Source organism: Pseudonaja textilis, chromosome 2 (assembly GCF_049901715.1).
Source record: "Pseudonaja textilis isolate UNSWEBS1 chromosome 2, rPseTex1.2, whole genome shotgun sequence".
Classification (NCBI taxonomy): domain Eukaryota; kingdom Metazoa; phylum Chordata; class Lepidosauria; order Squamata; family Elapidae; genus Pseudonaja; species Pseudonaja textilis.
The window spans coordinates 183,739,469-183,756,148 of NC_141991.1; the positions used below are offsets into that span (position 1 = coordinate 183,739,469).

The following is a 16,680-nucleotide window of genomic DNA, read 5'->3' on the forward strand; positions in this document are numbered from 1 at the left end:
TCAGTCAATGTCAGTTCATTTCTGGTCAGGACTTCCAGTGAAGATACGTAATCATAAGTTTCATCCAATGAGGAAATAATGATGTAAACCTGATGCAGCTCTGAAAAAATAAGCTCCTTTTCATGTAGCTCTTGAAAAGTTCTTTTCATGAAGTTAAAGAGTTAACATATCTCCACCTTTCAGAAGACGTGCTCTAAACAGTTTACGTGTAAGATGTATGTGTGCACCTACACTGTCATGAACATAAATCCTCTTCAAATTCTCCCAATATCTAGCAGCAGACTCTTCTCCATGAATATGGACTAGCTGCTGGTCACTCAGTGTTAGTCCAATTATACAAAGAGCTCGTTCGTTGTTCTGTTTAAAGTCAGCTAACTTTTTGGCATCGTCCTCATTATTTGGATCCCAAGCATTTACATCCGGTGGATTCTGAACTGCAGCCCATAACCCTTCCCTACGCAGAAGTAGACTGCACTTCATAGACCAGGAAACATAGTTTGTTCCATCCAACCAGATTATCAGTGATAGACTTCTTGATGGGTCTTGTTCCATCTTCACCAGGACAGTAACCCACAATTAAACAGTAAACAGCTGTCTGTATAAGATACTGTGTATTCACACTACCTCTCAGTTATCTGAGCTGGTATGGTCTGGGCCCATAACCAGTGTTGAGGTATTCCCCGTAAGGAGAATGAGTGCACTCAGGGAAACGTAGTGAGAGTGGTGAGGAATAACACACAACCAGCATACAGATACACTGAATAGTAAAATGTAGGTTTTACTTCCAGTAAATGGGTAAACAAAGTCCAACAAACAGTCCAAATCATACACGGTTAAAGCAGGTAGTATTCCATACAATCAGTCCAGGGATAATCCAAAAACAAAGTCCAGTATCATAAACAAAGTTCAGTAAACGGAGTTTGCTAACAGTTGCAAAACTCACAGCAATCCAAGTAGAACGATGATCAAGCAATACGGCAAAACAGGAAATGCAAGGAGAAAGAAACCAGGTTTCTGGCTCCATCTTATGGCCGTTGGAGAAATTTCAGCCAATCACACTTACAGCATTCTCTTAAAGATACAGTATTAAATTACTATCCTGGTTTATATATTTCCAACCCAACTGTTAGGTGACTATCATTCCTAACAGGAAGCACATTAAAAAATGCATGATTCTACTATACCAATTGTAATAAAAGTAATCCTGATGTACATGGCTTTGGTTTTTGAATCTGATCTACTTTGTAGGGTTGCTATTATATGATCTGGCCACAGGAAGATTCTATGCCAGACACCTAACCATATTGTCCCTTAAGCCTATATGGCTCTTGGGCTCATTTCAAACTTCCTGTGTAAAAAGATCATGAAGTGCTTGTTCACCTGTGTTTTGGAAGAGAATGTCCAAAAGTTAGAAAGAGAGGTGTCTGAGAAAATAAATACCCCTACTCACTTTTACCTTGCTCATTGCTTACCTAAGTTTTAGCCACCATGTAGAGTATTCCTTAGATTGTCTTGGCAAAATGTTTGCACACCCTTGATACTTACTGAGAGTATCAAAGAATCAAAGAACTCTTTAAATGAACATGTTTGTAAGTTGCAGAACATAAACTGTAGGACTAATATTAAAATATACAACAAAGAATTACATGTAGTGTATGTTTAGTGATTGCTTGGTTAGCATCTGTTATAATGGTGATAAAAAAGTTAACTTTACAATCATTTATGCAGGTCTGTAAAACAAAAGAAAACTGAAGTAAGATTTTGAGCATAGTTATTTAATTTAACTTCTTCACAATTACCAAAATGTTCCAACTGTGGTCACTAAACGAGTACAAGGAATAATGTATTATTAGATACATGGCTAACGTTCAACAGAAATAAAAACAAACAGAAAACAAAATTTACAAAGTAGTTAATTGTATTTACCAGAAAACTGATATCCTATTCCTTATTTCATTTTTAAAAACTGTTCATGACCAGACATAAATTAGGTGTAATAATTCAGAAATGTACTATGTTGTTAAATAAATTGGTGATGCAGGAACCTATTAACAGAAGGCTTTGTCTTTTATATAAACAAATCTGATGTAAAATGGATCCTCATTACTTCTTTCTTTGGCTGGCATCTTTTAAAAAATTCACCAGGTTAATGCTGCACACAAAACTCTAGAGAGAAAAGTATCAAAGGACATGCAGTTCAGTTGGATAATTGGTCTGATCAGATATGCCAGAATTGGTGTAAAAACAGTTTACACCTTTTCAAAAAGTTCACTCTCGACAATCTTTGAAGAAGGTTGGAAGCTTTTTAAAGTTGAATGATATCATTGGTATCCTGTTTAAAGTTTGGAAAAAGCAGAACATGTAAACTAAATAGAAAACCAGTATTCAGCTGCACCATTTAAATTATTCTTGAGACTCTAGGTTTTCCTTGGAAATAAGGTTTTTGAAGCCCTGTTGGTATACATAACTAGCCTTTCATCATACAAGCTACTACATTGTAATCTAGTTTTGGATTACTTTGACGAGTAAACCCAGTCAATTAGGGCATATTCAATAAGCCATGGTTAAGTAGACCATCACTTAGGACAATGTATGAACCGAGGTAAAGTCTTTTGCTGTAATTCTCATGAATGTATGCAACTTTGGGCTCAATAGCTAAGTTTGCGCAGATACCTATGACTCCTCACCAATAATACTTCTGGTTCAGGCTAGCAGGCTTGTCTAAAGATAACACAAATTGCAGTCTGATATAATTCAAAAATATAGACTGAAAAAAAAAAAATCTAGAACTCAGAAACATGGAGCAGCTTGTAAATTCATGTCTTCCAGGGTGACATGGACTTGTAAGTAATCACAGCTCCAACATACATGGCCAGACACACTTTGGATCTGTACTTTATTTTGGAGCAGTTGAGATATGAATTGGATATGGACCACATCAATATTTATCTTTACTATGGTCAATATTCTTTATCAAACTTTATCATACATGTAGATCTTTGCATAGGGAGTCAACCACTTAAGATTGCTCCACTCAAAAGCCAAGTATATATGGATGAATTCTAGAGGACAGTTGACTTCTGGACTAAGGAGACAACCAAAATTGTTCTTGCGAGACCTCTTCCAATCATCCCCCCTAAGCTGCTCCATGGTTCAGCAAGGTTCTAAGGAGATGAAACAATCACAAAGAAATTAGTAGGACCAGGCACTAGCATAATTTGTTTGAGTCTATACAGCGATAGCCTGAGTAGCAACCTGTCAATTCTTATGTTTAATGTATCTGCAAATCAATAATGGTGGCTCTACTGAAGGAACACTAAGAGGGATATTTTGCCCATAAGCACGCCAGATGAACTTGCTGATGTTTTTCTGGATAAGGTTGCTTGTAACTACTGAGGTACAATAGATCATAGACAAAGACCACACGATGAGCAAGGTAGGGCCTCGAATGTCATCTATGTGTTTGACTCATATGTTTCTACAGATAGTATTGACAGTACTGAAGGGTGTGAGCTATTGTTTCAACGATTCCTTACTTACATTGAGAAAGGATTTCTATTTCTATGGGATTTTATGGAGTCCTTACAGGGCTGAACTTTGCTGGACATTATAGAGTCCAGGGTCAAAGTTCTTTGGAGTTTTATGGTGTCTTCCAGAAGAAGAAATACTGGACTGAGGACAACTTGATGAAAAGTCATAATAGTAGTGTTTTGTCCAACCAATTTTGCTATTTCAAGGTAAAAGGACACAGATTTGTAATGTCTAAATAACGTTCTCTTTTTCTCTCCATGTAGTTTCTTTTTTCCTTCATCTGACACATTTCAAGATTTGTTCCTTCCATTTCTCTACTTCCCTTCCCAGTGCAGCCTCACCCCATCTCCAACTTGTGTTCTGCTGGAAAAGGAGAGAGAAGAAGGGTAGTGTACTTTATAGGTTTCTCGGAGAGAAAATAATTTTTGAGTGTGAGCAAGAATACTAGGTACATAGGGATCAATTATTTTTATAAATATATAATTAATTTGAACCAGTATTTATTAATTAATATTATCACCCCAAAGCCTTTTGTGAAAATGTAGTTGTGGCAATGTGTCTGTATATGAGCACCTGGGCAAATGTTGAAGTGTGTCAGCTGGACACATTTATTAGGGAGAAGAGAATCTCTCAAACTGGTTTCAGTTGGAATCAGCAGCATCTACCTTCAGATGTCAGCAATATCTACCTTTCTTAATCCTGAAATCTCTTCATTCCTACTCTAGGCAAATTTTTATTGTCATCTTTGCTTTCTTTGTCTAATATAAAGGTAGAAGAGGAGAGTGAAAAAAAGAATAATAATACAAGTAGTCCTCAACCATTCATTTAGTGACTGTTCAAAGTTACAACGACTCCGAAAGAAGTGACTTTTGGCCATTTTTTACACTTATGACCATTGCAGCACCTCTGTGGTCATGTGATCAAAATCCAGGCTCTTGGCAACTGGCATGTATTTGACATTTGCACTATCCCAGGGTCATGTGATCACCATTTGTAACCTTCTCAACCAGCTTCCAACAAGCAAGTCAAGGGGCGGGGGATCTAGATTCGCTTAACAACTGCATGATCCACTTAACAACTACAGTCATTCATTCAACAACTGTAGCAAACAAGTTCAAAAAATGAGGCAAAACATACTTAACAACTGCATTGCTTAGCAATGGAAATTTTAGGCTCAATCGTAGTCACAAGTCAAGGATTACCTAGAATTTATTCTTAACAGAATATACTATTATTTTATAGATATACATAAAGGTGACTTCAAAATAAGTTATTTGGAAAATATGTTTGTTTCTAAAATACAGTTAAATACTTCATTATTTTGTAGTTGATATTTCTCCAATTATCATTGCCGATATTAATATCAGTATTTCTTTTTAGTAAAAATATGTTTTGAATAAAAAGTAAGTTAATAACTTTACTGATGATCATTAAAAAATAGCACCAGTTTAAAATTCATGATTTCAGAACATTTATACTGAAAAACAGTAAAATAAATAAATCCCTACCACAAAGAACAGTAAAAAAAAATTCTAAGGTAGTTTCATGTTTTGTTAGATGAACATGCCGGTTTATTTTGCTCTGTATCTGTCACACATTTGTGAATATACTTTGACTATTTGAATTAGTCTACATAAGTGAAGCAAATCCAGATGCTAGTGAATATGGTAGGTCATCTGTTTTTGCGCACCAATCCCAGGAATAGGATCCAAGGCAAAAGTAAACCCTCTTCCTCTTTAAAAGTCAGTTTATGAGCTCCTCCTAGGCTGCTTGTTTCATCAGAGAACTGTATTCTTCTGCCAGCTTCTTTTGTTCATTTAGTTTTTCCAGCACTGCATCCATTAAATACGAGGCAAAAGGAAACTGGAAGGGAAACAGAGCAAGAAAAATGATCAGTGAAGCCTATATATATATATATATATATTCAGCTGAAAAACATTTACTAAGTATCTTAAAGCCATTAGATTTCACTTAGTCCTGACAATGGTACTCCTGCTCAAGAACTGCGTTTCTCTAAAATGGAGCCTTCTGATTAGTGTGTGTAACTGTTCCTTATCATAAAAATGATAAAAGAGCAGAATAAAATGAAAAAAAGATAAACGCCTTATTGAACAATTCATGGTTTACTGACCATGTTAATGATGTAATCTGCAAGACCAGCAGCTCTGTCATTTATCTTCAATCAGCTGATCAATATGAAGTTACAGTCATCTCCAGGGCACTTATAAGTAGACGCAGCACTACAGGCTGACTGCTCTCAGGAGGGCAGAGACAGAGCTATCAATACAGATCCAAGCGCTGGGGGCAAAGGCTTTCAGAGGCATCCAGCGAAACTTGTGACTCAAGGCAGAAAATAACTTCCGAGATCAAGACACAATTAGAGTATTCTAATCAAAAGTCGTTCCCCCTCTTTTCTTTTTGAGTAGTGACGAAAATGGAAGAAGACATATGACAAGATCCCACCCAAAGCAGAGATGGAACTATTGTAGGGGAGAGAAATATATCCCCCCCTCCACACAAAAAAAACCACCCCGTTACATCTCCACCCTGGCTTTATTTTATTTGAAATTCACATTCAAATAAGAGAAAAATATGACTCACAAAGTGTTTGTGAGACAGAAATGAAGATTTATTTAACTATGAGGCAACTGACTAGTCTTCAGCTCACTTCTAGTCAATGAGCCCTCTATGAACAGTCCGCTAAATTTCTACCACATCAGCCCAACAATTATTGTAATGGCAGAAAACGGACAGGCAATTTCCCAAATGGTCCCTGAACTATGTTTGTGAGAATATAAAAACTGTAACCACAGCAGACAATAGGAGGGGAAAACATTTCTTTCCCTGCAGGTTGTGATATGGAAATCTCAAATGTTGTGGCAGAGGTAACGAGAAGCAGCTTAGCTTGCACATTAAGCAATAATGGAAAATCAATCAGTTGAAAAAATTGGTTGGACTTGGAGAGATGCAAGTTTTGTATAACAGGAACTTAGCATAAACAAGTAACTTGAGATATATATATATATATAGGAGACGGCAGACTGCATAAGGCCCTATGCGGATACTGTCATCCCAGTATGGCACTGGCAGCAATGGTTTGCTAACAAGCTGGTAAGTCCAGAAAAGGCTTCTGAATGAGAGATGTCTGACTCCTACCCGGGGCAAATGGTAGGCATGTTGAATTTTCCCAACGGAATTATTTGATGTCATCTTGACAAAATCACAGTGAAGCCACAAGGCACGTGTGTCTCTATTTATTCTCTGTAATATCAAAATGTTTTCTTGATATTCCGTATAAGAAAACCTAGATAGTAGGGAAATTTCTATTTCTGTGTTATGCCTGGGCTTGGAAAAAACTAATTTGACTTTTTCCCTTGTGTATTCTCTATCACTGCTGTGAAGTTTACTATAAAAGTTGGCTGAACTGGGAGACAGTGTTCTGCATCAAAATATGAAAATATTTTTCTGTTTTTTAAAACCAACATTTAACTCCTGCTTTGTGATTCTTTTTACTTCCAGGCAGTTTTTTTGTGTTGAATTGCCAAATTTCAAATTTACTAGTGATGCTGCAAAGTTGGGTTTTCTGTCCTAACAGTATCAATTTGATGGAATTTAAATCTCTATTTGTAGGTGTCTTCTGTTAAATTGGGGAGCGGGGGAAGCGTTGGGTTTAGAGACAATTTCTGATTTTGATCAACTCTACAATATTCAAGCACAGCTAACTCAGCAACATGAGAAATTTTTTGGGTCATCTATAGTTTTTATAATCCCAAAATAAATAAAGCAGTAACATAAGGTTAGGTGTTTTTAAAATGCTCTTTTTTATTTATGTTTTAAAATGTGAAGTTATAAAATACATTTTCTTCTGCATTCAGTTCCCATTCTTCCTTCAGGCTCTGTTTTCTGAAGTTTATCAAACTTGTTTTGCACTATGTAGGTCTCCATTTACTTTTGATACATCTATTATTTTTAGTGTTTTCTATTAGATGAATGTATTATTCCACCACTGTCTTGGGCTTGTGATCATTCTATACTTTGCTTGCTGTTTATCACGTTCTAAGGCTGCTTTGTCACTGTAAAATGATTTTTAAAGAGCTGTTTCTATCTTAATCATTCAGTACAATCAAGGATAACCGGCATTTGAAATGTTGCAGACATCTTATACATTCATCAGTTTCTGGGACCTGTTCTTATCTAGTTCACTTTATAGACATACATTCTACAGGGCACCTTTGCAGTTCTTCATCTTCTACTAAAGACTGTCACATTTTTATGAATAGTCGAATAATGTATTGCCATTTTTCTTTTCTTCTGAACATGAGGCCAACTTTAGTTGTACTGTATGAGGATTGGGTAAATTGAAATCCATCTCGAGCATATCAAATTGGGAAAATTTACCCATACAAACTAAGGGTGGCTGTTCAAATGTTCTCCTTTTCAACACTTGCCTGGAGTGATCCAAGTTGAACCAAATTTGCATTCTGCAACATGAAATCATGGGAACTTGACATTTTTTTTGTTCTCTTATTTTTCACCCTAAAGGCATAAATATACGCAGGGTGATAGCCTTGTTAACTACACCTTCCCCTTTTAAATTGTAATATAAAACAGTAAAAGCAATGATTTGCCGACAATTTTTTTGTCAGCCTGGCTGTAAGGATGGAAGGCCAGGAAAAAAGCAATAACAACGCAACAGCTCTGTTATTAAAGCTTCTCTTTCCAATTAACAAGCACAATTCGTATTTATGTATTTGACAGCAAAACTCAACCAAAGACTAAAGAAACATGCTCTTGGCACTTAGCATGCAACCTGAAAGGTCAACATCAACGAAACCATGCACAATCACAAGTCAAAGGTTCAAGAAACAAAAAAGCAAACAGAATCTTCACATTTTACAACCTGAAACTCATCCACGCTAGTAGAGATACTTGTGCAACTCATGTGATAGCTATCCCCATGCAAAATAAAGTATAACAGAAAAAAAGGACAATATACCCAATCCAATCCAGGAAATCCTAACTTCCTCACAACAACAATAACAATAGCAGCAACAAAAGTTATCAGGTATATGTTGAAGCAAAAGCAATCTCCGTTGGTTCTAATTTGGGCACTGGTATTTAGAGTAATCTCTGGATGCAGATGCAGGCCCTGCCTCATCCTGGACTTAAGAACATCTTCTGTCTTTGAGGTGTTCCATCTTAACAATTGCTGCAGCTCCCTCTCCTTATTTTCTCAACCAGTATGACCCCCATTGTATTATTATTGCTCTGGAAAACAAAAACCCAAATCCAAACACATTTTTAAAAATAGCAAATCAAACATGCGATTCCAGATTCCAAGCAATGCTCTTGAAACTGCCCAGAACTAAGAGAAAACTCTAGGAACAGAGCTATTTCCTTTCAAGCACAAACCACGTTTTATTGGTATCATTATTGGAATCTGATTTAAAAAATACAATTGTTCCTTAAAATATTGAAAGGTACATTCCAGCAATATATACATTTCATCTATTTAAATATTACACTGTAAAATGAAATTTTTTAACGAAACAATAACATTTTTATCAGCTTAAATATTTGAGAGCTCTTTGTAAGCTCTCTGTGGAATGCACAATTCGCATGAAATCCTAGTTTCCACCAAAACAAATGACGTGTAAGTGCTATATTCTGACTTGAAGCACTATGAATGGAAGCAAAAATTAACTGCCTGGTGAAATGCTGCAAAGCATTTGTTTTGAAAATGCACTGAGATGTGACAATTAATGGTATAAATACCTATTTATACAGTTGTATGTTTAGGACCAAAAATATGTATTTTAAATAATATCTGTTAGATCTGGGAGGACGGTTCAAGAACGGAGGCAAGACTCAGATAGCAACAGCAGCTCTTTATTAGTGACTTCAGATCTGAGCGACTAATCCCAGCCGCAGCAGCCCCTTATATAGGGCTGGCTGCGGCTAGGCAGCCAATGAAGGCGATTTGAGTTTGCCGCTCTTGGCAGGGCCAATTGCGGCAGCCCGTTTACTGGCCAATCGCATCCGTCTATGGCGACCAATCACGATCGGCTATCAGCGGGCCAATCAGGTTTGCAGGCTTCGAGCCTGCTAGTCCGGAACAATATCCATAACAATAAGTTTGCCTGTAGGCTTACTATTAAAGGACTTGTGCCATGAAAGGAAACTGATGGGGTGGGGGATGGGAAGGATAAGCTGGAGAGAGTCAGAAGATCAAGTGACAGACGCCAAACCACAGTGTTTGGCTTATAGGCAGCTGTCTGAATGAAGCGACAGTTTGACAGCTATTGAGGGTCAAGTGGTTATTCATTTTAAAAATCGTATTAAAGGCTGTTCAAGAAAATAATACTGGGAATTCTCATGTTAAGAAAGAAAAATACAACAAGGCACATCAATAAGTGGCAGAAGAAAGGCATGCACAGTTTCAGTCTTATTTTAATAAGATGTTAAGTCAGGGAATAAAAGAACGGGCAAGTTCTCAATGAAGAGGATAATGCCAAGTCCAGATTTTCTTCAGAGAAGGATGATTGCTGGTTGTTTTGTATTTGGAAATCTGAGATCATTCGTGGCAGGAACTGCAGAAGGATGCACTTTCAAATACTTTCTTGATACACAGAGAAGAGGGAAGAGAGCAGGAAGGGGAAGGCCTCTCTGGTTCGTGTATTTCACTACCCCTTGCCTTGCAGCTTGACCAGATATCAAGATATTTGACAGATTAATTTGACAGATGACAAGTTGTTTTAAGTCCATCAAAGATTAGTCTTCAGAGTCTGCCATTTGAATTAAAACCTAAAAGCCAGTAAATGTTCCTTTCCTATACTCTGGTATGACCATATGGTTTAATGTGTGCTTACTTGGTGAGTAATTTGTCACTGCTCTCTTCTTTACACTTATGTCCTGTTGATTCAGCTAATTTTTTGTGTCATGATGTATAATCCCTTTTCATCAGCCATAGCGATGTAGAGCTCAGATTACATTACAGTACATTACAAGCCCAAAGCTATGAAAAACAGTTTTACTCAGGTCTGTGACAGCTTTGAAGTTAATGGTGCTTCCATTATGTAATAGATCCTTCATGATCTACCTATCATGGTGGTTTTAAACTTCCTTTAACGTAAGGATGCTGGAAGCTTTCCTCTCCGGAGTTCACAAGAGCAAGATCTCTTGAGAAAAGACAAAGACATCAGAAAGGCAACTACTAATGTTTTGCTAGCAAATGTTTTCAGTGACAGCAAAGTCCACTAGAGATTATTAAATCTCTCCTGGCAGCTAGCGTGAGATGCAAATAGAAATCAAGCCAAGGGATAACAATGAGCTCTGTCTAGAGAATTGTGAAAAGTCTCTGTCCACCATGTTTCTACTAATTGGAGCAGGACCTATGGAGGCAACTGAAAAAGTACGCAGCAATCTTCCAGTTGTATTGATAACAGATGAAAGGGAATACTAGTATAGCAGGGGTGTCAAAGTCATGTCATCATGTTGTCATCACGTGACGTATCAGGACTTTTCCCCCTTTGCTAAGCTGGGAGTAGATGTGGCCAGCACGTTGCACATCCAGTCTTTGGGCCGTGAGTTTTGCACCCCTGTAGTACCGGGTTAAGCTAAAGGACAATTCTTAAGATGGCTGGTCTGCACCTTTGTCTAGCTGCAGTCTGTACTAATCAGCAAAACTGAGCAACTATTTTAAACATAAAAGAATTTCACAGCCAATGCCTTTAAATAGAATCAATATTTCGGGGGGATATTATATAGTAAATGTAAAATAGTCAAGAAAGACCCACAATTATTAGTAATTTAGATACAAAATAGAGTTGAAATATCACAAAAAGAACATAGATTGGGTTTTCCCCCAAACCTCATCCATGAGTGAAACCTCAACGTACAGTTTCACTCAATTTATTTATAAAGGTATGGTACATAAATAACAAACTAAGCAAGGAGATGTGTTAAGTTGGGAAGGATAACTAGCTTAGTGAAATAAGTATATATGTATTTTATTGCCTAAAAATTTCTAAGGCTGTGTTTCATAGCACAGATCTTCCAGTTCTATATTTGTGTGTTTCTTTCATTGAGAATTGTTCGCTTCCTTTCATGTTAGGCCATCACATTCATTAATTTGTTTTTTCTTGAAAAGTACATGAGTACTGGTCACACAGTCCCAGATTGATGGCTATAGCTGCCATTGCTTTACTCTTTTTCCTTTATCTCTTTGGTCACTGTGAACATATTTTAAATATGGCAACCATTTTGCAGCTGCAGCCGTGGTCCAGCTATATTCCATTCTGCTCCAATTAAGATGACGTGTGAAATGATTGCTCTATAACATGACTGAAAGGTCTAATTCAGGGCTGCCAAACTCACGGCCTGTGGGCCAGATGCGTCATGTGCAGGCCACACCCATGCCCATTTTAGTGAAGGGGGAAAAAGTCATTTGTCACATGACACCATGAGTTTGATAGCCCTGGTCTAATTAAATGCAATAATGATCGGAGGAAGAGACAGAAAGTTCAATTCCAAACGAAAGCAGGATAGCGCATTCAGGGCGCGTCCACGTGGTCTGAAAGGCCCTGCTTCCTAGGAAGGACATCACAAACAAGGAAGAAACCAGCCTAAGCCCTTTTTAATGATTGTGATAGGGTTCTAAAAAAAGGAGTGGAAGGTATTTGTTTTTTAGAGGCCCTCTGTTTTAATTACCTTAAATTAAATTATTAAATTAAATTATGCACGAAGACTACAACAAAAAAAAAGGACAAACATTTTTTTTATTGTAGCTTTCTTACTGTGTGACCAGTTCCCTTTTTATGGAAGATTGGTTGTTTGATGGACCTTGTTTTTATCCTATTCTCAACACTGCATGTTTTACATATTCCCTGACTATACCTATACCACTTATTCTGTAATTATTAGATGAAACTCCTTTTTTATTCCTTTCTTCCTCACTCCAAATCCCGTTTTTTCCTTTAAGATAATACTCCTGAGAACCTTGTTATTTATCTTTATGACTTGTTTTGGAAATCTCTTTTCGGTGTGTCTGAACAGCAAGATAAAAACCACACAAACATATATATCGATATTGGTATATGTGTTCTGCAGTTATCAGAGATATATTTGCTCACCAACATATTATTATTAACAACTGCAATAGGTGGCAAGTTCAATCCCCTTCAGTATCAACCTCAATATAAAATTCAAGTGGAAATGGAATCTACACCAGAGGCGTGGCCTGCTTTATTATTATCGTCCTGGGGAATGACAATAAAGAACAACCAGTGTTCACATGAAACTGCTCCCTCCCAAATTCTAATGTAGCACTAAAACGGTGCATGTCAGCAATAAAAATAAAATGTCTATGACATTTTAAATGTTATCATACTGTCACAGTGGAATAAAATTAGCTTGAAAAATGATCTAAAGGGATGTGATGCTGTTCATTTATGTACAACAGCAACAGCAGCAGTTTCCCTGTGTTGATAAAGGTTTCTCCATTAAATTTACCTCCAGTCAATAATTAGGAGTCCACAAATAAACCTAGGCAATTAAATCAATACTGTTGGGCAATTATGTTCCAGAGGCCAGGCTTGATGTCACAAGAAGACACTATATCAAACTTCAGAATTAAGTGATCTCATGTACTTTGCTGCAAGGCATTTTGTAAGAAAAAAAAAAAAACAAGAAAGGGTGGTGGTGGTGATGGTGGGGGAACCGAGAGTTAAACCCAGCATATCACAAAGCTGATGTGAACGTGTAAATGTTTTGAATGGGTTATGTTAAATCACAGAGAGAGGATCTGATTGTTTTCAGCTTCTTAGTGAGTGTGTAGTCCCCACAGAAAAAGCAAGGAGTCCCTTCCCAGACAGCACTTGCCAGGAACATGAGTTGATTCTGGCCCCCCAGAAAAATGTGCTGATGCATGCTGTAAAGCTTCTCAACGTATCATGTCACCTTTATTTTCATAAATATATTTTTTAAAAATCAGCCCCTTCAGATTCTTCTTCATGCCCTTTTATTCTTATTCAGATCTGTTTCTTAGGAAATATTTTTCTTTATGTAAGGAACTGAACTGCTTTTATTTTCCTACGGCAAGCCATGATAAGGGCAATTTAAGGGCTGTAACATGAAATAAAATGTGAACGGTATGTATTTGCAGCCTAAAAGCCTAAGCAAAGGTAGAAGTCACCCTTAAACTCAGATCTCTCCAGAATTTGCATTTGTGATTATGGGAAATAAAATCAAATACAATCAAAAACCTAGCACACACTTCCTTTGGAGTAAGCTCTGTTGAATTAAGTTGGACAAGTTTGACAATGTAAATGTTTTTGCCATGATTAAAAGTTCACAATAATATATGGAGAGAGCCCCTTGTATCAGAACAGATCCAGATGCCTCATGCTCAAATACTGGTGCAAATACAATCCTGGATAACTAAGAATCTTGGTTAAAAGGCAGAGCAAACAAAATGAGAGCATGGCCCTACATCACCCCTTTTTTCCTTATATCATTTCCAAAGCATAGAAACCAGATCACAAGAAATAATTCTCTGCTTTACTCTGATTCCACTTGGAATATTGTGACTGGTTCCAGGCACCTCAATTCAAAAATGCCATATTAGGGCAAGTTCAGAGGGCTTGTTCACCAAGATGGTGAAAATCTGGAAACCAGTTCCTATGGGGGATTCACAACTAAAGGATCTGTGAAATTTAGCTTTCAAAAAAGTTGACTGAGATGATAAAACTGTATTCAAATATATGAAAATATTGTTACATAGGAGAGGATGTGGATTTATCTTCTGTTGCTGCAGAACAAAGAGATTGAAACTGCAAGGACGTAGATTCAGGGTAAACAAGAGGAGGAACTTCCTGACTATATAAATAAAAATATTGCCTGACAAAAGTGGTAACTTCTCCATTGAAGGTTTCTAAACAGAGACCGAGTAGTAAGCCTTCAAAGATATTCTACTGAGCAGGAAGTTGGAGTAGATAATCTTTCTAATTTTAAGGTTCTATTAAATATCACTACTTCGCCTTCAATGTTACCCCTAATAAGTTCTTTTTTGGAACCCAAATCGTATTTAGCATTAGCCACTGTAAACATTGGTGACAACTGACACAGAGTAAAGTTAGAGCACGGTGATAATCTGCATGCTAATCAAGTAAGGAGAAGCATTTGCTCCTGGTACCTGATCCAAATCTCTTACCCACAATGAAGAGTAATCAGAGTTACATGTGAATCAATTCTAGAATGCAACTGTACAATTGGTATTTCCAGTTGAAGTCACATTAGCAGAATTTGTTGACAATCAAGTTATTGACATTTGTTTAGCAAAAATATTTTGATAATAAATAACAGCTGTCATAAAAGATTCGACTATAAATTTTCAACTAAGTAAAGATGTGCTATATCCTCATCTGGCTGATAAAAAACAACTTTATACTGATCACCATTGCTTATTCATAATTCCTGAGCAGAAACGAAGCTGATGCCATCAGCACACTAACTATCAAGATGTTTGTCATGAGCATTTTTTAAAAGCAGTTGCTGTTCAGACTTGACCGCCCCATTAACAAAATGACAATGAAAAATGCATTACAGTCGACAGAAGTTTGAAAAATCCAGTTTATGTTGTCAGCCATCTTGAAACAAAAGCTGCCTTGCTATGACTAGAAAAGCAGGCTCTCACCTGCCAATAAGCTGCCCTTGATCACTTACAAGAGGGGTGCCTCCCAGGAGATTGTGTGTGTATTAAAAAAAAAAAGACTTGAAAGAGAAGAAAAAGTATCACACAGGTCACAGCGGCAGTCTCAATGGACCCCTCAGGGATTTCAACTAGTCTCAGACTTGTCATCCTCTATGCAGTTTTCCACTCTGCCCAGAAAATGTCGATAGGAAAATGTTTGAGGGGCCTCTGGTGGAAATTTTTTCATTCTTTCTGCATTGACAGGATGCCAAATCAATATTTACTTCCCACTAACAAGCTGCTTGAGGTCTCAGTAGAAAATATTGTAGAGTATGCGGGAAGACATGGTAATAAACAGCTGTCTGGCTGTGAGGAAAACATGAATTGACTGGAAACAGGTCCATAGTAAAAGGTCACTGAAACCCATGAACTCCTCAGGTGTCCATATCAACTACTAACTTTAAAGGCAGATAATAAAAAAAATCTCTTTTTAAAAAAGACGGATGAGAGAATGGATCCTTTGCTTTCCACCAAGGATACAGATGGGGCTCAATAATTTAATTAATACATTTGCCTGTATCCCTAGATGTTTTAGTTTCTATCTGTAAAGTTAGCTCAAACAAATATAGTGCTAACCTGTCCTCCATCTCACTCAAAACCTTACAAAATACACTTGAATTTGGAGAACTTTTTAAACTGAAGGGGAAAAAACCCAAGAGAAAACATTTCAATTAATAATCTGAATAAAGATAATTTAAAAATTATTTTAAACAAGTTTGATATTCACTAATCAAATCTGTACCTGAACTTCTCATATTAATAGGAATTCTTTCAAGGCATCCAAAAATTTTTCAACTCACTCACTTTTTCCCTATTTTTGGGATGGCTAATCAATGGATCTTTGTTTGCAAGTGATTGGCATTACTGTTTTTATAGTCCCCTCCACTTCAGTTCCTCTGCCTTCCTAGATAAGGAAGGTAAGGTGCCCTCACTTTGCAAGCATTCCTATGAGTCATAAATAAGAGGTGACTGGAGAGAAAAATAATGGTTTTGGAGCACTGCTATTGGCTTGGCCAAGACATGTCTTTCCCAGATATTTTTTATTGGAAAATGGCAAACCCATGTGAGAGATTATATCCTTATTATGATTTCTGAGTTCCTACCAAAAGAGGCACCTGCCAGATTAAATGGATAAAGAATGTTGTAATATTTTCAACTAGGCATCCATCTTTGGAAATGTCTCCTAAACAAGCTGATAGGAGCTTCTCCCATCAGAAAATAGTAGATCACCCAAGAGACATTTGCATTAACAGCAGTAGCCTGTGACAATTTCCCATTTTTTAACAATATGAGAACCTACCAATAGGGAAAGGAGCAGAATGAGACACTCTCAGACACCTTAGGCTTGGCCACCATTAAATTATTAGTTACAGGAGCTCGTGATCTCTTCAACCAAGCTG

The 16,680-nt window shown here is 37.0% G+C and overlaps 1 protein-coding gene across 4 annotated transcripts in view; it reads right to left on the reverse strand.

The window, feature by feature from the left end:
- Window positions 1-753: 753 nt before the first annotated feature.
- Window positions 754-16,680, reverse strand: part of CNTLN (centlein) — a 199,390-nt gene continuing 183,463 nt past the window's right edge. For all 4 annotated transcript variants that reach the window (XM_087926590.1, XM_087926589.1, XM_026718387.2 and 1 more), the window contains one exon: window positions 754-5,394. In XM_087926590.1, coding sequence (XP_087782716.1) covers window positions 5,293-5,394 — 102 coding nt within the window. In that variant the 3' untranslated portion in view covers window positions 754-5,292. The remainder of the gene's footprint in view (window positions 5,395-16,680) is intronic.